This window comes from Cryptomeria japonica, chromosome 3 (genome assembly GCF_030272615.1).
Source record: "Cryptomeria japonica chromosome 3, Sugi_1.0, whole genome shotgun sequence".
In the NCBI taxonomy this organism is placed as follows: domain Eukaryota; kingdom Viridiplantae; phylum Streptophyta; class Pinopsida; order Cupressales; family Cupressaceae; genus Cryptomeria; species Cryptomeria japonica.
In genome coordinates this window covers 127,131,398-127,156,155 of record NC_081407.1, presented here as the reverse complement: position 1 = coordinate 127,156,155, position 24,758 = coordinate 127,131,398, and the positions used below count along the sequence as shown (strand labels likewise).

The window sequence follows — 24,758 nt, the reverse complement described above, 5'->3', positions numbered from 1 at the left end:
TGAAGCCATTACCATGTTCGTGGATGTGGGGAGGAGCTAAGGACTTCTGCAGTTTGAAGAATGATTTCCAGACATAGGCAAGGGTCTTCACGTGGCAGTCGTAATTCCTTAAGGCAATCGAAGAGTAGACCAAAACAAGAGATCCTTCACTATTGGTTGTGGAAATGAAAGCTCACCTTTGCCTTTGTCTACGACTCGACAAAGTGAAGCTACAATGTGGTCAGTTGAAGGTATAGGGATTGACACTGGTAAAAAAATCAATTCCACATTGCCAACATGATTCTAGATTGAGTTTGGTCCAACTGAAGATATATTGACCATAATCTTTGACAGCTGGAAGGCCAATTCTGATTTTGGATTTTCGATAAATTCCAATCCAGTAAAGAGGGACTAGTAGGTGTTTGAACTGTCAAATTTGTGGTATAGTATGGCTGTAAGTTTGTCTGAGAATATGTACAACTGAATCTCAATAATAATAATAATACTTAGAATGTTTGATGTTGAATCCGTCTGGAGTGCTAAGTTATTTCTGTTCAGTTTTGTCATTGATGTCAATATGTTCATTATTCTGCTTAAGTTCATCTTCTTGCTGGCTTCTTATGCCATGTCATTGCACCAAGTCATCACCAGGCTGTAAGGAAGTGTTAAGGATGTTGTAGGAGATTCGTTGAGCAACGACATGAGTTTTGCCACGTTTTGCCTTCTATGGAAAGAACTTTGGAAACCATTTTCAATATATGTGTGGTGGCTACTTTGTAACGTCTTTACTGTTTTTGCAGAGTTTTTTTTTTTTTTTAATCAAAATGTAATGGCTGCCCTTTAACGTTTTCTTTGCGATCTCCAAACCATTTTTTTTGTTCCTTTCCGGTTACAGTGTTGCATAGAATATACTGGGACAAGGTGTCGGGTAGGAAGCCGTATTCTATCTCTTTTAGCAGAGCCGTTTTTAACTTTCTCTTGCAATTTGAGGTGTTCTTTTATTCCAAAAAATTGTGCAATGTTTTTTGTTTGAAAGAAAAACACATTCTTCTTGAAAAACAAGTTGATATCGGTAAGAAGTGGTATGCTTGTTGGCATCATATTTTTTTTAGAAATACAAGTTTATGCGATAATAATTGAGTGCCAATTGCTGCGTGTTTTTCTTTGATACGCAAGGAGAATCCTTGGAGGATTAAAAAATAAAAACCTTCCGTCTTCTTAGAAAACGGTTGTGTTTATTATATCGAGTTCTTTCTATGTTACGACAGGAGCTATTATTGTTTGGATTATCTTGTAATGAAAATTCGTATTTGGCAAAAATATTCTATTGACTAAGTCTTTGAGTTTGTTTCATATTTGATTCAGTTTTGATTGTCATTATTGTTGAGTTTTGTCATTGATGTCAATATGTTCGTTATTCTGCTTAAGTTTTTGTTTGTCAGCATGAGCTAGATGACTTGTCATGTTCAACTTCTTGCTGGCTTCTTATGCCATGTCATTGGGCCAAGTCATCACCAGGTTGTAAGGAATTGTTAAGGATGTTGTAGCAGATTCGCTGAGCAACGACATGAGTTTTGCCACGTTTTGCCTTCTATGGAAAGAAATCTGGAAAGTTGTTTTCAATGTATGCATGGTGGCCTAAGTCACTAGGTTTGGCCGAATTTCATCCTTGAAGTTCGAAATTCGCCGAACTTAAAAAAAAAAAAAAAAAATTCGTTGAAATTCGTCGAACTTAAAAAAAAAAAAAAAATTTTTTGGCCTTCTTCTTCTGTTAATATTTTTTAAACACATCTTTAGTTTGTCATGAGTTGCAGCCTGCAGGAGAAGTAGTCGCGGACCCGTGATAGTCGCAGCCTGCAAAAGAAGTTTGCCTGCAATTTTTGCTTGTCGTTCATGCCCTAGCATATGTTTCCTATGGTTTATATTTTATAAATATGTCATCTTTTTGTAACGATTTCAAATCTATTTATCAATGTTAAACTATTTAGGCAATTTTATAGATATATTACATATATTTATTAAAACAATTAAAAAATTACATATGGCGAATTTAATTCGAATTTTATACATTTCGAATTTTTCCCTCGTCGAACTTCATTCGAATTTCAAAGTTGTCGAACTTCGAATTTGAATTCGAACCTGGTGACTTAGATGGTGGCTGCTTTGTAATGTCTTTACTGTTTTTGTAGAGTTTTTTTTATCAACATGTAATGGCTGCCTTGTAACGTTTTCTCTGCGATCGCCAAACCATTTTTTTTTGTTCCTTGCCGGTTACAGTGTTGCATAGAATATACTAGGATAGGGTGTCGGGTCGGAAAGTCGTATTCTATCTCTGTTGGCAGAGCCGTTTTTTAACTTTCTCTCGCAATCTGAGGTGTTGTTTTGTTGCAGAAAAATGTGCAATGCTTTTTTTTTTAAAGAAAAATGCATTCTTGTTGAAAAGCAAGTTGATATTGGTAAGAAGTGGTATGGTTGTTGGCATCGTATTTTTTTTTAAGAAATACAAGTTTATGTAATAATTTATGAGTGCCAATTGCTGTGTGTTTTTCTTTGATATGCAAGGAGAAATTTTGGAGGACTAAAAAATAAAAACTTTCCGTCTCCTTCAAAAAACGGTTGTTTATTATATTGACTTCTTTCTATTTACGGTAGGAGCTGTTATTGTTTGGATTATCTTGTAATTATAATTTGTATTTGGCAGAAATATTCTATCGAGTAAGTCCTTTGAGTTTGTTTTTGTTCTCGAAGATAAAATAAGTGATGTGCGATGTCGGTTTTAAAAATATGAATTGAGCATTGTGTGGGTTCATTTTTTCTTGAGCATTGATATTAACTCAGCCTTTTTTTTTCAGCATTGATATTGACTTTGTATTTTCAGTTTTTAGCAAAGGAAGCTTCTACTTCACAAAAAGGAATATGTGTTTTTTAAAAAAGAATGAGTTTTTGCTGAAGTCGATTTTGGATGTAATTGAGATGGCTGAAGTTTGCGGTATACTGTCTAGATGGCTGTGATACAAATTTGAGGATTGAGTTATTTGTTGTGTTTTTTTTAAGCTTTATGGAGTTTGTCATAGTGAAAAATTTCATTGGATGAGCTTGAAATGAGTTTGTTTGTTGATTCAGAGTTTACGAATAAGTGAGGTGGTTATGTATTGAGTTGATTCTGGAACCGTATTTGATTGAAAGGAGTATTAATACAATGAACTTTAAGTCAGAGTTAAGTCTTGCTGAAGATGTAAGGAGTCTTTATTGTTTTATACACTGCAGTATAAAACAGTGATATTACTTTTGTATTTTTTAAAAAATCTGGTTTTGGTTCTTATTGAGTTGGTGCTTAGGTAGAGGTTGAAGCTTCTGGTGTTTTGAGTAGGAGCTCATTTGAGAGTTGGTGCTCTTTTGTAATCCTGGGTTGGAGCCCATATTTTTAATGGAAGTTTTTCATGCCATAGTTTTTATCCAAAAGGGTTTTCCACAAGATAAAATGTGTGTTGTCTCTTTAAATTTTTTTTCTTCAATTTAGCAAGCTTCTAGTTGTAGTTTGTCTCTATTGTTTATTAAAAGTCTATGAAATATTGATTCACCCGCCCCCTCTCAGTATTTCTGATTTGTTTTTCAATTGGTATCAGAGTAGGTCTTCTTCTATCAAAGCTTGAAAGCTTGAAGATTTGATCCTGATAGTTTAGAATGAATGCCCTAGAAGGTCTAGCAATCAACAAAGCTCCCTTGTTTGATGGGTCAAACTCTGCATTTTGGAGTGTTCGTATGAAAACATATATCATGTCTCTAGGTTTTGATGTCTATATGAGTCTTGTTAATGGCTAGACACCTCCTTCTAACCAACCCATATATGCTGATGGAAAGAAGGCTTTTGAAAATAATACCAAGGCTATGAATGCGATTTTATGTGGGTTGTCAGAGTTAGAGTTTGTTAAAGTAATGCATTGTGACTTGGCTCAGGCTATGTGGGAAAAACTTTAGAATGCATACGAAGGAGACGAGAAGGTTAAAAATGCAAAACTTCAAACACATAGAATGCTGTTTGAAAGTCTCAAAATGTGAGAGGAGGAGATCATAGAAGCATCTTTCTTGAGAGCAGATGAAGTGGTTAATTCCTTGAAAGGCGTGGGAGAGAAATTGGATGATAAAATTGTTGTTTTAAAAACCTTAAGATCATTGCCCATAAGGTTTGATGCTAAAGTTTTAGTGATTGAAGAGATGGCTGAACTTGATAAGCTTATTGTTGATAAGTTGCATGGGATCCTAACAACTTATGAATTGAGGACGAATGCAAAAGCATCTTGAAAAAGGGAAATGGCTTTCAAAGTTTCAAAAAAGGGTAAAGAGAAGAGTCCTGCATCTAGTGACAGTTCAGAGGAAGAAATGATGGTGAAGAAGCTCATTTAGTGAGAAAATCTAAGAAGAGTTCTGGTAAGTTTAAGGGCAAGCTGTCTTTAACATGTTTTAACTGTGGAAAGAAAGGACATTTTGCTTCAAAATGTCCTTATGAAAAGGAAGAGGACAACATTTATGAAAATGAACACAAGAACAACAAGAAAAAATTCTTGAAGAAAGGCAAAAAGTTTCATTACCCTAAAAGAAGTCTCTATTCGAAATAGGATAGTAGCTCATCAGACGCTAGTGAAGGAGAGTCACTAAATGATGAAATGTTATTCATGGCTGTAGAAGAAACTTTGTTTGAAAATGATGAAGAAGTTGAAGTTGATTTGGAACAAGAACTTATTTCTGCCCTCAATGAAATCAAGAAGCTTAGAAAGAAGAAACAAAGTCTATAAATGCTGCTACAAGAAGAAGGTAACGAGATTTCTGAATTTCTTTTTGCTTTAGAGGTTGCTGAAAGACAAATTGAAGACCTTAAAGTGTAGATTGAAAAGACCAAGAGGCGTGAAGATGGTCATAGAAAACAACTTAAGGACAACGAGCTTGAATGTGAAAAGCTTGAAAATGAAGTTGTCACATTGAGAAAGTTTGGCAAATCCTCACAACAGTTTTGTAATGAGAACACTTTTCCGAAAGGTACTCTGACTTTGGATGGTCTTTTGAGTTCTCAAAAATAGTCTCTTGACAAGAGTGGAGTTGGCGATGATGAAGGTCAATGTTTAAAATCATTTGAAGGTGAACAACAAAAGCCTTATGTTGGTTCTCATCCTAAAAACAAAAATGGTAATTTCAGTAAGTTTTTTCATACTGGACAAAACTCATATGACTAGATATAACAATGCTTATTTTTATGGTTACTATTTTTCTTGCAACTATTTTGGTCACAAGGCTGTAAATTGCAGAATATTTCTTAGAAGAAATTTCAGTGTTGTAAATCAAAATCCTTTTGTTCCTTTAAGGAATCATAATATTATTTGTTATAATTGCAATAACCTTGGTCATTCTGCAAAGTTTTCTAAAATGTTTTGACAGATTCATCTAAAAAGATGGATGCAAAAGGAAAATCAAAGGAGAATATCAAAGTTTGGTGGAAAAAGGAGAAGCCTAGTTCAAAAATGTCTTTAGTTGTGCAAACTGCTTTTTAAGCACAAAATGAGAAAGACATCTGGTATGTTGATAGTGGTTGTTCCAGGCATATGATTGGTGACAAAAGCAAATTTTTGACTCATAGAAGAATGAATGGAGGTAAAGTCAGATTTGGAGGCAATTCTTCAGCAAGAGTTGCAGGTGTAGTTACTCTTGTCTTGAATGATGGAGAAACAAAAGTTGAGAATGTTCTATATGTTAAAGGTTTAAAACACAACCCGCTAAGTGTGAGTCAGTTATGTTATCAAGGTTATGATCTTGTTTTTAATTTAGATTGTTGTGTTATAAGTAAAAGTGGAAAGCATCTTGCTAATGCAACTAGAGAAGCAAATAATTTATATATTCTTGATGATTCTAATGGTGATAAGTGTTGTTTGAGCCAGCTTGATGAAACATGGTTGTGGCATAGGAGACTTAGGCATATGAATTTTGGTAATCTGGTTCAAATCAGCAAGAAAGAGGCTGTTAGAGACATGCCAAAGCTTGAAAAACCAATAGACATTGTTTGCAAGGATTGTTAGATGGGTAAGCAAACTAGAACAAGTTTTAAATCTAAAGACTTATCTAGCACTAACCACTTGAGTTAGTTCATACTGACCACTAGGACAACAAGTTAACAAGGAGAAAAATATTTTATGCTTTTGATAGATGATTTTTCTTGCATGACTTGGGTGACGTTTTTGAAAGAAAAAATCTGAAGCTCTTGAAAAATTTAAAGCATTTAAAGCTTTAGTTGAAAATGATAAAGATTTGAAAATCAAGTGGTTACGTTTTGATAATGGTGGTGAATTTACTTCTAACGAGTTTGTTAGTTTTTGTGAGAAAAATGGAATTAAGAGACAGGTTTCAACACCTAGAACAACTCAACAAAATGGTGTTGTTGAGAGGAAAAATAGAACAGTTCAAGAAATGGCCCGAAGCATGATGAATGAGGCAAAATTCAGTAACACTTTTGGAAAGAGGCTGTTCATACAACTGTTTATATTCAGAATAGAATTTTGTTGAGAGTAAAGTATAACAAAACTCCCTATGAGTTATGGAAAGGTAAACCAACAACTGTAAAATATTTTAAATTTTTAGGTAGCCCTTGTTTTATAAAGAGAGATGATGATAATCTAGGTAAGTTTGACCCTAGATCAGATGAAGATGAAGGTATCTTTTTGGGCTACTCATCTAAAAGTAAAGCTTATAGGTGCTTTAATAAATGGTTGCATAAGATTGTAGAAAGTGTCAATGTTAAAGTTCATGAGCTTACTAACACTTGTGGTAAGAATGGAAAAGGTGAAAGCAGTGTTCAAAATGAGGAAATAGGAGGTGCTGTTCAACCTACATCTTCTCACACACAAACTGAAAACAGTCTTAAGGATGCTCAATCAGGAGGAACATATACCTCTTCTTCTTCTAGTTTGTAGTCTGGAACAACAGGTACATTTTTTGAGAATGAATCAGAAAGTGATCATTGTAAGACTATCTTTAAGTCTCCTAAGTTTGTGCAAAGATATCACCCTGTTGATCAAATCTTACCTGAAAATAGAATTAGATCTACTAGAAGAAATGTCAATTATTTTGAAGATGAAAATGTTTCTTTGTTGTCTATGTTTGAACCTAAGTGTTTTGAAGAAGCAGTTGAAGACAAGCACTGGATGGCTGCCATGAAAGAAGAACTTGAGTGGTACAGAGAAGTGAGACATGGGAGCTTGTCCCTAGACCCAAGGATAAAAATGTGATAGGCACAAAATAGGTCTCTAGGAACAATTTAAATGAAGAAGGTCAAGTAGTGAGAAACAAAGCTTGATTAGTCTACAAAGGGTATTTTTCAGGTGGAAGGTATAGATTATGATGAAACTTTTGCTCCTGTTGCACATCTTGAAGCAATTAGAATATTCCTTGCTTTTTCTTCTTTCAAAAGCTTTAAAGTATTTCAGATGGATGTAAAATTTGCTTTTCTGAATGGTAATTAAGTGAGGATGTATATATTGAACAACCTGATGGATTTGTTTTACCTTGACAAACATGACTATGTATGCAAGCTGAAAAAGGCACTGTATGGCCTTAAACAAGCTCCTCGTGCATGGTATGACAGGTTGGATAAGTATTTGTAGTAGTAGGGCTTTAGAAAAGGAGTAGTGGACAACAACCTTCACGTGAAAGCAGAAGGTAAACATATGTTGATTGTAGTGGTCTATGTGGATGATCTAATCTTTGGCAGTGACTGTGTAGGTATGTGCAAAGAATTTTCAGGCAATATGAAGAAAGGGTTCGAAATGTCTATGCTAGGAGAGCTATCTTTCTTTTTGGGATTGTAAATACATCAAACTGAAAAAGGTATTTTTATTTCCCAAATCAAGTATATAAGGGAGATGCTAAAAAGGTTAGAATGGAAGATTGTCATTCTGTTAGCACACCTATGATGACAAGGTGTAAACTTAGTAAAGAGGATGAATCTCTGAGTGTAAATTAAACTTATTAGAGGTCTATGGTAGGTAGTTTGCTTTATGTTACAACTACTAGACCTAACATTATGCACGTAGTTGGATATGTGGCAAGGTTTCAGGTTACACCTAAAGATACTCATGTGCAAGCAGTACAAAGGATTTTTAGGTATCTTAAGTGTACATTGAATCTTGGGTTATGGTATCCTAAATATTCAAATTTTACACTAATAGCCTATAGTGATGTAGATTGGGGAGGTTCAGTAGATGACAGAAAGAGCACGAGTGGTGGTGCTTTCTTTTTTGGTGGCTGTCTTGTTGCTGGCTAAATAAGAAATAGGCTTCTGTTTCTCCGTGCATAGCTGAAGCGGAGTACATTGTAGCTGTATCTTGCTGTACATAGGTTATTTGGATGAAACACACTTTGCAAGATTTCAAGGTGTAGTATGCTGATCCTATTTCTATTTTTTGTGATAAGACAAGAGCTATCAACATTTCAAAAAATCCGCTTATGCACTCTAGAACTAAACATATCCCAATTAAATATATTTTTTTGCTAGAACAAGTTGCAAATCAGATTGTTAAGCCGGAATATGTGTCCCCCAAGAAACAGGTTGTTGATATATTTACTAAGCCACTTCCGAAAGAGAGATTTGAATCTCTAAGACACAAACTTGATGCGATTTCATTCAATCACTAATTCACAGGACGAATTCAAGGGGAGTTCTTGATGATACACTTTTTATCCTGGATCATGTATATTGTTTGATTTCAGCTCTTTAGTTTTGGATAAGTCATTGATGTCAATGGGGGAGTAATGCGACAAGGGGAGCTTCATGTATCATATTTGCTTCAGTTTTTATTGCCATCAATGACAGGGGGAGATTGTTGAGTTTTGTCGTTGCTGTCAATACGTTCGTTATTTTGCTTAAGTTTTTGTTTGTCAGCATGAGCTAGCTGACTTGTCATGTTCATCTTCTTGCTGGCTTCTTATGCCATGTCATTGCGGCAAGGCATCACTAGGCTGTAAGGAAGTGTTAAGGATGTTGTAGCAGATTTGCTGAGCAACGACAGGAGTTTTGCCACGTTTTGCCTTGTATGGAAAGAAATCTAGAAAACCGTTTTCAATATATGCGTGGTGGCTACTTTGTAACTTCTTTACTGTTTTTAAAGAATTTTTTTTTGTGCCTTGCTGATTACAGTGCTGCATAAAATATATATTGGGACAGGGTGTTGGGTAGGAAGCCGTATTCTATCTTTGTTGGCAAAGCCGTTTTTAACTTTCTCTGGCAATTTGAGGTGTTGTTTTGTTCCAAAAAAATGTGTAATGCTTTTTGTTTTAAAGAAAAACGCATTCTTCTTGAAAAACAAGTTGATATCCGTAAGAAGTGGTATGGTTGTTGGCATCATATTTTTTAAGAAATACGAGTTTATGCGATAATTTTTCAGTGCCAACTACTGCATGTTTTTCTTTGAGACACAAGGAGAATCCTTGGAGGATTAAAAATAAAAACCTTCAGTCTTCTTCAAAAACGGTTGTGTATATTATATCGACTTCTTTCTATGTTACGGCATGAGCTGTTATTGTTAGGATTATCTTGTAATGATAATTCGTATTTGGCAGAAATATTCTATCGAGCAAGTCCTTTGAGTTTGTTTTTATTCTCGAAGATAAAGTGATGTGCGCTGTCAGTTTTAAAAATACGAATTGAGCATTGTGTGTTTTTTGAGCATTGATATTAACTCAGCCAGCTTTTTTGGTTGTTAGTACTTACAGAGCTTTGAAAAATATCAGTGGTTAATGTTTTTTAAGACTCTGTATTTTCAGTTTTTAGCAGAGGAAGCTTTTACTTCACAAAAAGGAATACGTTTTTTTTTAAACGAGAATGAGTTTTTGCTGAAGCCGATTTTAGATGTAATTGAGAGGGCTGAAGTTTGTGGTATACTGTGTAGATGGTTGTGATACAAATTTGAGGATTGAGTTATTCACTGTGGTGTTTTTTTTAAAGCTTTATGGACTTTGACATAGTGAAAAATTTCATTGGATAAGCTTGAAATGAGTTTGTATGTTGATTCAAAGATTATGAATAAGTGTAGTGGTTATGTAGTGAGTTGATTTTGGAACTGTGTTTGATTGAAAAGAGTATTAATACAGTGAACTTTAAGTCAGAGTTAAGTCTTGCTGATGATGTAATGAGTCTTCAGTGTTTTATACACTGCAGTATAAAATAGTGATATTACTTTTGTAATTTTTTTAAAAATCTGGTTTTGGTTCCTATTGAATTGGTGCTTAGGTAGAGGTTGAAGCCTATGGTGTTCTGAGTGGGAGCTCATTTGAGAGTTGGTGCTCTTTTGTAATCCTGGGTTGGAGCCCATATTTTTATTGGAAGTTTTTCACGCTTTGGTTTTTTACCTGAAAGGGTTTACCACGAGATAAAATGTGTGTTTGTCTCTTCAAATTTTTGTTCTTCAATTCAGCAAGCTTCTAGCTGTAGTTTGTCTCTATTTTTTATTAAAAGTCTATGAAATACTGATTCACTCCCCCTTCTCAGTATTTTTGAGTTGTTTTTCAATTTCTTTCATATCGTTTCAAATGTGGATGCATATTTTTATGTTGATTCTAGAAAGAAACAAAAAATTCTTTTGAAAGTGTGTTAGGGACATTTCGGACACTAATGGGCTTGGTGGACATATTAATGATGCTAGAGGGCCACTACTTGATGGCTATCTCCTCCTGAAAGCAAGAAAAGGGTTTGGAATTTTAGGGAGGACCTTTATTTCTTGAAATATTCTCTTTTGCTACTTTGATTGATTTTTGATTGGTCAATTGAAGGATAAATGGCCCATCAGCCTTTGGGACACAAATTGTTGTCTGGTTCGTTGAAATTCATAACATGTATTTTTTCAAACACACGTTCACATTAGTTCAACAACATGAGCAAACCTAGTGGTTCTCAAGAGAAGTAAATCAGGGTCTTCATTGTGGCAACCATAGTTAAGAATCTCAAACTTGGAAGTAACCTGGCCGATCGAACTTTTGTAATGTCTCATATTTTAAATGCACTAGTTTTTGCCCTAAAATTACAAATTTCTTTGAAATAAGAGATGTAAGATGGTTAGAGGTATAACTTTACCAATTAGATCCTGACTGAGACCCCTCAATTGTGTTCAATATAAGATTAGTCTTTCGTGCTAGGGTTAGGAACTCTATCTTAATCATCATTGTAATTTACATAATGTGCATGTGGATTCCCTTCGGGCTTAACCCAATGACCCATCCATGCTATGAAACCCGCGTGAGATCATACAAGGTGCCTTGAATCCATCAGGTTCAGGGACATGAAATTACATCTGTCATTCAGCCTTCCAACTTAACTTGAATGGACAACCATGCTACTTGCTTTCCTTATATGCCCATATCTTGCCTCCATAGTGGAACGATAGAATAGATGAAGCTTTAAAGGAATCATTATGAACTATGCATACATTCCTATTTTATTATTAATCACACATTAGAAGCAATAGAATATCTGCATACATTCCTACTCCCTATCAAATGATAGTCCAATAACAAATCAGCCACTTCATATTGCTATGCATTCTACTTCATACCACAGTATTTGTTAAATATGCAACTGCTATTCAATATATATATGTATAGTCTGAATCTGCAATGTTTATTAGATCCAATGCTTATCTTTTCTTGCATGATCCACTTGATGGCCACATGGGTTTGCCTTATATATACCCTTTTATTGTAATGAAGGCTCATGTCTTTTTCCTATACACACCCTTCTCCAAGCCTGTCTCCCTTCACAGCTGTCCTGTGCCTCTTGGTAAGATTTTGTTAATTTGCTTAATTCGATCTCTTGGCTTGTTTAGACAAATTGTACATGAGGAGGATTTGCTTAGACCAATCACTGATTTCATGAAAGAGATTTGGATTTGATTTTCTGCTCTTTAATTGTTATTATCTCCTCCTGGGAAGATGTCTTGCTCCGCTTCATTAAACCGCTCCCTCACCATTCTTAATTCTAATTATAACTTTGGTGAAATCGATGTTAGTAGGGGAGGGGAAAACGAGGTGATTACTGGTCAATGCATATAGTAATTCTCATTCTGCAGAGGCGTGGACTGTTGCTAGCACCATAATTAATGATTAAGGGGAAATTGTGAAGTCCTACATATTGTAAGACAATTTACTGCTTGTAATTAAGATTTGTTTCGGTCTATTGTCATTGGTGGGGACATGACAATTATTCTAAAAATTTTAACTCGGCAAAAACTTAGTGATAGAACTGGGCTACTGTATTTTCTGAATGCTCAAAACAGAAATTTTTAAAAATATTTTTCTCAAACATGCATATTACTTAATTTGAGGACCATATTACTGATATATTTCATATATGGATCAAAATTACAGTTCAATGCGCATCATAGATCAAAGATAAGTTCAATACATATCAACTTAAGTTTCAATTTTTTTCTATGACCAAAGATCATAAAAGGCTACTTTGGCTGTGTGGATGTCCTCAAAGTGAATGGTAATAGCTTTAATTGCTGCCCAAAATTTTGCTCAATAAGAGCTGAATAAGCACTAATAAGAGTCAATTTTTTTGTTCTCTATTGCATGCAACCTGAAACTCCCATACTCCAAAACAATGCAAAATGACCCTTTTCCATGCAATTTCTAATCATACAACTATGGGCGATTTTTTTGACCGAATCTACGAGTTTTTGGTGAGTAATTGACAAGTTTTTGTTATTTTTTGAAAAAAAGTTGTTAATTACTTATTAATTACTGGACTGTGGGTTGTGAACCAGTTTGACTAGTGAGTTTTGTGGTAATTGGTGGGCTACTCAATTATGGTGGCAATTCTCCATTTATAACTAGTCATTCTTGCCTGCTGGACTTTTTTTGTCGTGTTTTGCCATTTAATGAAGAAAAAAATTTGAAGTTTTCTTTCCTTCCTAAATTTCTGAATCTTTATGCTGAATTGACTTAAGTTGAACTCTCTTCATTTATTCTCCTATCTTATTGAGATTCATGACCTCAATGAGGTACCTTAGACACATCTTGAATTGAGGAGATTACAATCTACAATGTTCTATGGTAATCACTTTCCATTTTTCCCAACATTGCAAAAAGGGCTGTTACATGTTACATGTCTCTTTGGATAGAAAATTATTTGGCCTTACTTGAAAATATCCTTTACTTGTGACTTGGATAAGGCTTTGATTTCCTCTAGATCCTTCATATATTTATCTTTGATTTTCTTTTATTTTGCTTTGTTTGGAAAATGCGATTCTATTTGATAATTATTAATTCAAAAACATCAAGATTTGAGGTGGATGAGATGTTTTCACTAGTCAAACCTTCAAATCTCCTTGTGCTACCTATCATACATTAATAGCATTGAAAACGACAGGTGTGCTTGATAATAAGGTAAACAACCATCATGTTCAGTCATGCCAGTTACAACTTTATTAAAGATGGGACTCCAGGGCACTTGGCTATCCAAAATCCCAACAACACTAGACTATATTTAAGATAAACAATTCTAATCAGATATTAAGATGGCTGAGTTTTTCCCATTCAACCAGTTTATAGTTGACATTTGTGAATCGAAACCTATCTTCATTACTTGCATTTAATTTTGAAGTTCTTTGGACAACCTTTATACCCTTTCTCATGTTATTGGTGCCTTAGTTCTTTGGGAAGAGAGGCAAGCTCCTGTATCCTTGGGCATTAACCCTACTTTCTGTTCACTGTTGTGGTAAGGTGGTGTGATAAGATGCTATGGATAAATCATCATGCAGCCACTATGATAGCTTTGGAGTTATATATTGTGCTTGGTTCTATTTGTGAGCCCCTCACAAGACTATGGGTCGGTGGTGATTGTAAGTGATAAGGTTGATATGAGTGCTTGTAAGGCTTATTGATCACAACTTTCCCTGTGATAGTGCTGGTCCAACAATTCACAACACAAAGCTTGCTGGGTGGATGTCTTTTGTTCATGATTATATGTTCTCTCCCAAGATTTTTTTCTTCTTCTAGTTCTCTGCTGATCCAGCTGTTAAACATGATAGCATCTTTTAATATAAAAGAAATAATATGCTTTTTGTTTTCTGTTTATTCATTCTTATTTAATGATAATAACTTTTGACTGTTTGTATCTTCATGCCAATATAGCTACCATGTAGGTTACAGTTCCTTTGTTCCAATTCTTGACCTATTTGATGAATTTATAAGGTTCTGGATTTCCAGTTTTGTCTTTTATCAATGGTACAGATAAATTTTTTTTACAAGCAAATGCATTGTAAACATCTCCAGACAAACTTGATTATCAGCTTTGTCTGCTTATAATGTCATTGAAGATGTTATTTTATATACTAGAAATCTAGTTATTTGTAGATTATCTTAAATGTTTAATAGCTAGAATTAAACTTCTTTTAGCTTTCTTGCATTGAATGCTTGATTTGGATTTGCATGTTGGTCTATTCTATAGAATGGATATGTTATATTGCAGTGGGAGCTATAATGTTGTTTTCTATATCGTGTTCACAGGGAGTGGTGGATTCACCAAGGAATATGGCGATCTTTGTACATGCAATGGAGGATATTTTTTCTTCTGTTAGATTCCTCACTTTATCATTTAAGTTTCAACCTTCACGTTGGCATGGATATGAAGTTTGGAATAACAACTCAAGCAAAGATTCTACTGGTATGAACCTTTTCAATTTAGATGGCTATGGATACTTCATTTCCTTTTGTAATTGTGAGAGCTGTTCTAAAATTCTAGCATTTTTGTGATTCTTGGATTTGGTTGAATTTCTCATCAAGTAAATTAGCTTAAAGAAATGTCAACCTTTATTATGTTCCTTTTAGCCCTGAAACAGCACCACTGAAATTGTTTAGTTCTTATATTTAAACTTATTCTTAATTTTTTATATCTTTCCTGCCAGCTTGGGCATTGTTGATGTGTTTTTTAGGACACTTCAAACAGAGAATAAAATACCAAGTATTCTATCCTCTCTTGAACAAAGAAACCTCACATGCTAAGTAAGATGATCAAGTGAGACAACTCCAAGGTTTACAATGTGAACAATCGCTTAATGCTTGGGATAACCTCAGTGAATATGATCTGATATTGCTGAAATCACAAGGGGACTTACGTTTTGAATTACATCTGAAATGTGGAAACTAAACTTAAACTCACTTAGATAAATAAAGGACAAAAGGGAAGGGTTAAGAGATCTAATCTAATCTTAAGAACAATGATGATAATGGATGATGCTTTGACAGACAAAGTCCTTCAAATCAATCCTTGCTTCGTCTTGATGACAACAACTACACAAAACTGATGCAATCTTCCAAGGAAACGAAAGATTTTCACACTGCAAATATACCATCAAAATACTCAATGCTGTTGCAACTTGAACAAGCATCCACAATTGAACTTAGCACAATAATGAGGATCAGGTTAACTTTACATTGTAGCTTACAATCAACAAACCACAAAAAATATGAATCAAGGGATTCTTCACATATCATTGCATTTCTCCATTAAGATCAATGAATTTATCTAAAGTTGAGAAGTAACAAGAAACCATACAAATTGTAGAAATAACACAAAGATCCACCATAACGTCAATGAAATCATGTATTTGTTTCAACAAGTCTTGGCAACAATCTCTAGCTTCCTCCTCCTACTCTTATTGCTAACTGCTATCTAACCACTATTAACCTTTACAAATGAGAGAACTGAGCCTTATATAGAGGACTCATTACAGTATGAAGGCTCAGATCGATTCAAGATCAATGCATGAGATTACAAGATGAAACCTCACTTAGGGTCAGTTACAACTAACTCCAACTAACTCCATTCTGGCCAATGAAATAATTACAATGAATTGGACACATGTCGTCCTTTGAATGTACACCAATAAGAAATGAGGTTAGGTATATGAAACAATCTCCAATGCAGTTCCATGTGTCACTTGCTCCTTTCGCTGAATGAGTATGATATGTTGAACTTGGATGCGCTGACCTGGAAGAACTTGATTTGTTGAATAATGATTGGATGCCACCTCAGCTTATAGCTCATAGATCATCACAAGGAAATGATTGTGCAATATCTCTTGATACTCAACATTATCTAGTTGTTCAAGGTGATGTTGATAAGGCATATTCCCTAATTGTATCATCTTGATCAAGCATGTAACTTTTTGTAACTCTTTTGAAACTATCTGCTTGATCACACTTACACTTTATATCCTCTTGACATTCGGGAATCCACCTCCTTGTGTAGCATTTCACCTTGATGATGTTTGATGTAGACTTTGTAATGCCAATGCTTGATGTAGAACCCATTTGTTCATGGTGTACTCAACCTTGATCTCCTTTGTAGTTCTGACTTGAATACCTTGCCTTGATGTGGTGGGCATCTCCATTTGTGATTGATGTCCTCCATGTGGCCTGTCTTGATGTAGAGTCCCTCATTGTGAAGTATCCCTCATTGATCCTTCCTTGTTGCATTGATTGTAACCTTGGATTTCCAAATGAAATTCAAGGTAATTGGAAAGTTCCCTCATCTTCATTGCTGTGTTGCTTGACTCGCCTTGAATGCTACATCCTTGAACATACAACCCTTGCATTGATACCTCCTTGATATGATTGAATCTTGATATTGTCCTTGTATAGTATTCTAGACTTGATATCCCATTGCATGTGATGCTAAACCTCTTCCTTGACTTGAAGCTCAACTTCCTTTCTTGCCATGAAATCCTGGTGTTCATCGTATGCAAGCCCCTTTGAACATTGATCTTAGCCACCCCTCTTTGACTAGGGTGGAATTTCAAGCCCTATGTGGATTAGCGCCCATCTTGGGTGGGATTGCATGATAGTCTTACAATTGCGCTCTGCCTTGTGAAAGTTGAAAGACAAGGGCAAAACAACACCCATCTTGGGCGGGAATGCAAGACAGTGAAGGAATAGGGCTCACCTATTTCCTTGTGTATTAGGATGTCCTTCCACACCCTTAAAGTGTTCCTCCCTCTTTCCATGATTTGACCCCTTGAAGTAAGAATCTTGATGTTGTAATAGTATCCTTTGTATTGCAAAGTCCCCATAACCTGAAAAGAAAGACACACACATTGTGAAGGAAATGCAAAACAAATGACAATGCATCACAAATAATGAAAAACAATTTTGTCCCTTAATTCCAATTTGCTTCCATCCTCAAGTTTACATTCTCTTAATTCATTCAGATCTACATTTATGAATTTATAGATTGCACCTCATCCTTAAAAGAAGCTCGCACCTTCGACCTGCTTTAATTCACCTACATGTCTGATTTCTACTCTTATCTTGAATTGTGCCAATTGATAGCAAGTTCGATCTTAGTTTTATATGACTCATCTTCGTTTTGAATTCATTATCTGTAATATCCCCTACTCATATATGACTGAAAGTGAAGGGAATATCGTCAAACAATTCACTGATTTCCTCCTGTTCTAGTTTTAGACCGTATAACCTGCGTGTTATGCGGTTTTCTGGACAGTCGTATAATCTTGCGTGTTATGCTGTTTGGACTTAGCATGCAAATACATGGACCAAAATATAGAAAGTGTACACTAATAGCTGACTGGAATTTTGACAAACAGTTGGCATACAATCATGTAACATCATATAAACTAAATATAACCTTATATCTCCCTTTATTAGAAGGCAATAGACTTATTACAAATGTCTAAATAAGGGCCAAGACTCTTAGCTAATAACAAACAATTTTCAGAATGTAATCATATGTAGCTCCAAACTCTTTAATTGCAGCATTTTAGATTGATTACAATGATTGAAAATGCATGGGCATTATTACAAATAGTTGGCATGCAATACTTTTATACCTGGATTTCCATGTCAATGACTGCAGGTCTGAAAATGTTATGACAGCAAATTCTGGAAGTGTAAACCAGTAATTAAAATCCTCAATAAATATTCTCCAACAAGTATGCAATCTGCACTTGACAAACTTTAACCATTGCTTGATATAAACCCAACATGCCAAGAGGAAGGTACTGTAGCGTCACTGTTCACGGGCACTGTAGCAGAAATAAAAGCTTGGAATCTGATCGATAATGGCTGCCAATGATAAGGACTTAGGTCTGCAATAGATGTACCTTCAAATTGCTTCAAACCCTATGTTGATTCTTCACCTGTAAGCTCCAAATTAAATCGCCTATCTTCTTCCTCAAGGTGCAGATACAACGAACAACAAAAGACCCTAAAGCTTAAGTATGTCTCCTTATTATTCTCCATGAATACTTCTGCGAAATCTCAATAAGCTCTAATGTGAAGGACTGAAATATCCTTCATTCTCAGCTGCAACCCCTCAGTGGGTCTTTCACCACCTCAATTATGCTATCAATGGGAGTTTTTGTTCCCAAAGACAAATTGATTTGCAGAAACCCTTGGCTCCACAAACTCAGTCAATTTTCTCAAAACAAATGCATGCAGAATGAGTTTATTGGCTTCTTCAATGTATATTTATTATTAATATCTCTCCAAGAGGGGTTCGAATTTCTCCAAAAAAGCACTTTTTAAACTCATTAAACTTATTTAATTTTGGCATTATAACTTAATTTCACCCCCTTGTCCTAGGCACACCACTTAAATAATCAATTGGCCCCTTTTTAATGATGCAAAGACCCCTCATTTATGAATTATTAATAATTTTATAATATAACATTAAATGCCTTATTATAAATAATTATTAATAAAGTGTTCACTTTATTAATAATTAAATAATCACAACTCCCCAAATGAACACTATTTCTCAATTTCGTTTGCACCCGGAAGTTAACCATTCAATCCTCTGTACGTGCAACTGCCTTACTAAAAATAGAAAGGGTCCTTCTCTATGTAACTCTGACTTACTATAAATAGTAAGTAATGCATACAGAGCCCAATCTGAACCAAACGAAGACCAAACTGGAACATACTGAATTCTAGAGAAGACGAGAACTCCCCATTAACCAAGCCCCTGCCTCAAAAGACCCTCTATCCACAATTATTAGCCTACGAGGGTCAGAATGATAGGCTAATCGCTCAGAAATAGGAACAAACTAAAAAGGGGACATTACATTATCCCCACTAGGCTGACTTAGGAACATAAATGCTTGATCTGCCCTACAATAGGCCAACCTGTCTCCTTCATTGGCCAAGCAGGTTTTAGAACTATATTTGCACAAAGCAAGTCGACCATTTGATTTGTTTTCATCTCATTTTCATGATAAAGTCAGCCGTAGGCAAGTGATTCACATCCTATTCAAGTCGGCTAATTACTTTGCCCTTGAACGCATATAAATGGAAGGTTGATCAATACCCTCAAAACTTAATTCAAACCTGAAAACATTAATTTGCTCTGCCCTGTGAATACTAGGTCTGACTTAGTGATTTCAGAAGTCTGATTCGACATGTTAGGTTTGAGTTGTCTATATTACTAGGTCTGAGTTTCAACTCTGAGTACATTTGTTAGCTGTGTGTGCATAAGAGTGCATGTGGGAAGGATTTCATTGTAGCCTTCACAAAGCTAAGGAAGAGAGCTCCTTTTTGGAGTAGCCTTGCATGAATTTGACAAGGGCGGGTTTGACATATCACCCTGCGCAATTTGAAGCATATTTCAGGTGGTTAGGTGCACAAGTAAGGTGGAGCTGGTTTGAGATATTGTCTTGCATAACATGATTGTTAGAGTGCATATGAAGTAGGATTGTGCACAAATGCCTGGAGCGGGGCTAAGTAGCTGGCTTGCATAAGAAAGTGGGGTGAGAGCATATGCAAGGTGTATGAAATCGTGTATAATCTAATGTAACCTCCTTGATTGACACTTGGGAATGTTTAGAATTACTTCCCCCTTGAGCGCATATGAAAATGCCTCTTGCATGGCAGGTTTCAAGCAAAGATTTGAATAAAGGGTGGTGGGTTTGAGTAGGTCGTTTGCATAACTTTGTGTGCGCTTGGATGGGGTTAATCTCTGCCTTAAACACATTTTGCCTCATCCCACCTTGGGCGCATTTCAACCCCCTACATGTATAGCGGGTTTGGAAGGGTCTTAACTTATACATGCATCAAGAGGCTTAAACTTTACGTAGTCAAACATTTTGATCTGATCTCATTGAGCACATTCTATATGTTGCTTTGCACAAAAGCTTTACCTTGGCTAAGATTTAGGGGGTCCTTAACACAATGATGTTGGCAGGTCTATGACCCTAGCTTGTACAAAATGTTTCCTGAAACCTGAGCGCATCTAGCTAGGTGGCTCGCATAAGTGCATAAATGGCACAGGGGGTAAATCACCTATTTAACCAAATTTTAGTCCTCCTTAATCCCTCCCCTAGGGCAGAAATATAGACTTTACTGCACATCACCTAGTCATTAGAGCTAAGTACGGGCGCATCTCGTGTGTGTTCCTATGCAAATCTGTTCATGCTTAAGGGGGATTGTTTTGTAGAACACAAACTACTACTGAGAGGGGGGGTGGGCTGGGTGAATCAGTAGTATATTCAATCCTTTTTAAGTTAAATGACTTTTAAACTTTTTAACCTTCAATTTGAAATGTGAAAGAAAACAGTATCAACCCAACCACACAAGAGAGAATGCACAAGATTTTACGAGGAAACCCAATTTGGGAAGACCACGGTGAGAAATGCTGCTAGGATCTATTGTCCTAATCCAGCTTCACAGTTAATCCACTTACAATCTTTTGAGCACCAACTCAACGAAAATCCTTATGAGAGCACCAACCCTCCGAGTACACAATACAATGAATTGAGCACCAACTCAAGAATCTCTGAGTACCAACTCCAGAAACAATTCCATTACAAAGTATGTTTATTTTCAGATCAATTATACAAGTCAACTCTGACAATCTGAAATATTAAGACAGAAAAGAAATTTACTAAAATATAACAAGTCTTAATGTCAAATATCTCTGTATAACTGCAAGATGATGCACTGAAACCTATACTGAAAATCAGTCTATTTCTGTATATCTGAAAACAAATTAAGATCTGCAAACAACTTCTCTCAGTACTGTTGTTTGTCACATGCTATGATCTGAAAGTTAAACTCAGAAAACTGTCACTGTTATAATGCCAGAGATGAGCATATAACCCTTTGCAAAATATTCTGAAGATATCAATCAAAAAACAATTCTGCAAAAAGAACTGTTCTTGTTCTATGATATGTGAATATCTGAAACAAAACACAATCAACAATACCCAGTCATATGTGTCACTTGTCTCTGTCAACAGCCTTTTGTAATGCGGAACTCTTCAATTCGAATCACTGATGAAGTATACAAGATATTCTTCAAAAACTTTTATGGCACTGGACACCAATGAAACTTCTCACAGTAATACGATGTCTCCTATTCCATGGCAGCATAAGACTCTTTTCTTTACAAGGCAAGTATGCTTTCTCACAGCAATATATTTCTCCAAATCAGTCCTCCACACAACATCAAGTTGTTTTTTGAAAAAAACTTCTTCACAATTTTTTCAGAATACGTATTCATCACAACAATATCAACTCGACTTCCTAATGAATGCCTTAAATAAGACCTTGTACGGTTTCAGCTTGTTATTAGTTATTGTCTTTAACCAATAACTAACCTTTTGTTTAAGATCTTTGCATAACTTAAACTCCCTTCTTTTATTATCGTGTGAGAAGAAATTTTATGCTATAGGCTTATGATAACAGTTATAGTTTAAGATTCAGTTTAAGAATGGTTGTAACTGTATTCTTCAGCAGTCTCTTTAAATACATTTCATCAGCCCAATCTACAATCTGATAAACATATTAATAGTCCAATTCAACAAACAGATTTCTGATGTTTCTTTAACAGATTCTCACCACAATCTGATGAAGACATAATGCTTATGCATCTAAAACCTGAAAACAAGAGTATGATGTATCAAGGTGATAACTTGATAAGAATATTAATCTTTTCTTGAAATTTGTTTGGTCTTTAAATCATCACTTTGTTTCCTGGTCTGATTTTGGTGCAGTGTGCAGATGGAGCTATTGACATCAATGACAAATATGTCAACATCTTCTACTTAAATTTTGTGATCCCTCTCCTAGGCCTTACACCATATGAACTTAGAATTCACAACATTAGGATGCTATGCTTGCAGTTCCTAATGGAATTGCAAGCAGATTAACTACTACATGCCTCTACCATCCATTATTAGCAACATATTGCAACCCTTTGAAAACTGATAACATCAATGACCTAGCAACCTTAGCAACATTAACAACATGACAACTTGTTGATGTGTGTTTCACGCACATACGAACATAGAATAAAATACCAAAGCATTTTACCCTCTCTTGAAAAAAATCACTTCAGATGCTAAATATATGATCAACTAAGACGATTCCAAGGTTTCTACTGTTAGTTCTTGGACATGTGGGTAACTCGATGGCTTGATGTGATATATTGTTTTCACTTGGGGACTTACACAATTGTTCGGATTGATCAATCTTATCATGGATTCGGAATAGGTTATGCTGATGACTTAGGACTGTGCAATTGAGCTCTTTATCTGATCTAACAAAGATTTTTAAAAAGGACAAAAGGAATAGGGTTTAGGAATTCTAGTCTAAAACCTAGAATGCAAGAGGCAATGGATAATTCAATGGAATCCTACTAGGCAAGGTCTCACCCTCAATGAACAATTTGACACAAGCTTAGTACAATCATCTAAGGTAAATTTTATAGATGTTAAAATTATCACCATCAAACATCGATACCATCAAGGCAATGCATACCAATGTACATGCAACAATTGAAGTTAAGTTTGATTTTAAATTCCAGTTGACCACACTTACAATTAGCAAGAAGCTAGTGGTATGGATTAAATTGATTCCACAAAAATGCATTCAACAACTCTTTCATTCAATCTAAGAAACTTGAAACAAATTCTAATCTAAGATTCTAATCTAACTTGGAGGCAATGAGAACCACAAAGTGCATACAACACTTAAACAAAATCACCAAACTTCAATGGTTGTATTCAAATCTGCAGCATGTAGGTGACAATTCTCAAAAATCTCTTCTTTACAAATGAGAGGCAATGGGGTATATATAGAGTCTGAAAAGAAATGAATGACCAAGATTCATTTAGAATCAAGGGCCAAGATCATGCCAACACAACCCTAAATTTGCCCTAATTAGGGTTTACATCAAAAAAGGAATCAACATGTGATCCAATGGAATGACGCCTAGTCATCAAATAGGGACTCTTCTAAAAGATTCTAGCCTGCATTCCTCTCTCTAGTAGCGTATTCCAAGAATATGGCCAAAACTAAATCTAGCTTCTCCATGGTGATGCTGGGCAAAGCTTCCTGTTGCGCATCCATTACATCCAATCCATCCGAACAAGCATCCAAAACCTTTTCCCAATCTGGCATAAGCTTCTGCGAACTATAGATGTCGATCAACAGGGAAACTAAATCATCAATTTGATTCTTCTTCAAAGAATCCAACTGGTTGAAGTACATGAACTTCATCATTTTTCCCAACTCTTCTAAGTGTAGACTGCCAGAAGCACTAACATCTACCCCTAATGATTCTTCACTGGATGAAAGGATTTTGGATTGAATCTTATGGATCTATCCTTCCATCTCTACACAATCTTTCTTTGCATGCTCATAAGTAGACTTTTGCATGGCCAATGAACATTACCATCCCTGAAAGTCATAAATATCTCCCTTGTGCACAACTCCCTCATGGATCAATGTGGGCATCGGAATTCGCTTCAACACCCTAAGGTGGGGAATGGTCTTCTTCTGTATTGGCTGGAAATCATCCTAAACTCCTTCCAAATATTGTATCTTGAATGTGAGCATTGACGATCAGTCAAATGCCTGGACAAACTGAGTTAGGAAATCATCTGCTTGCTTTGTCACATCTTCAATCCACTTCCCAAATCTTGTATGTATATTCCTCGCCGCCTCATGATCAAAGTGAAATCAACGATCAACTGCAATAGGTGAGACAAAAGTGGGGTCTTCATTCGTATGGGAACTCATCCTTGTAATATATTTCTTAAGTCTCATCTTTTCATCCTTATACATATTCTTCTTCTCAATCTCCCTATCCAATCACGCCCTGATTTCCTGGACCGTATCATCGAGTTCTTGGAATTCCTATTTCTTTGTAGTTCGTCCAAGGGCAATCGAAGTAATCTGATAATCTATGGGAGTGGCCACATCTTTGGTCACATCACCCATCAGGATAGCCACTTGTGCAATTCGTACACCTATTTCATCTCTAGGCACATTGGAAAATATCTTAACCTTCTTCTGCTCTTTCTCCTTGTTTGTCCTTACTAAGACTGTTAGAATATTTAATCTTTACTTAGCTTAGGTTTATTTGTATTTAGTTTAGGATATTCCTTTGGAATTCCTACATGTAATTTGTCCTCTAGTACATGTGTGAGGACAAGTCATTTCTTTTATTTTCCTTTATTAAGGAATATTAGATTTCCTCCATAAGAGGATGTGGACACATGGCACACACATTTTATGAATGGTGGCATTCATAGATTTGGGAGTTACTTTGAAACTCTTCTCCTCATCTCTATTTAAGAGATGTCTCCTCTCTCATTTCTTCTTAATGACAATATTGTAAAGAGCTTCTTGCTCCCTCTCTCTCTCTCTCATTTTAGGCATTGCCTCATTCATAATATCACAAGGGGTTTTTCTTTGCTTTTCCCCTTTCAAAAGTTCTTGTG

The 24,758-nt window shown here is 35.5% G+C and overlaps 1 protein-coding gene across 5 annotated transcripts in view; it reads left to right on the top strand.

Annotated features, from left to right (window-relative positions):
- Positions 1-24,758, top strand: part of LOC131066540 (uncharacterized) — a 275,016-nt gene that overhangs the window by 80,786 nt on the left and 169,472 nt on the right. For all 5 annotated transcript variants that reach the window (XM_058001323.2, XM_058001322.2, XM_058001321.2 and 2 more), the window contains one exon: positions 14,524-14,680. In XM_058001323.2, coding sequence (XP_057857306.1) covers positions 14,524-14,680 — 157 coding nt within the window. The remainder of the gene's footprint in view (positions 1-14,523; positions 14,681-24,758) is intronic.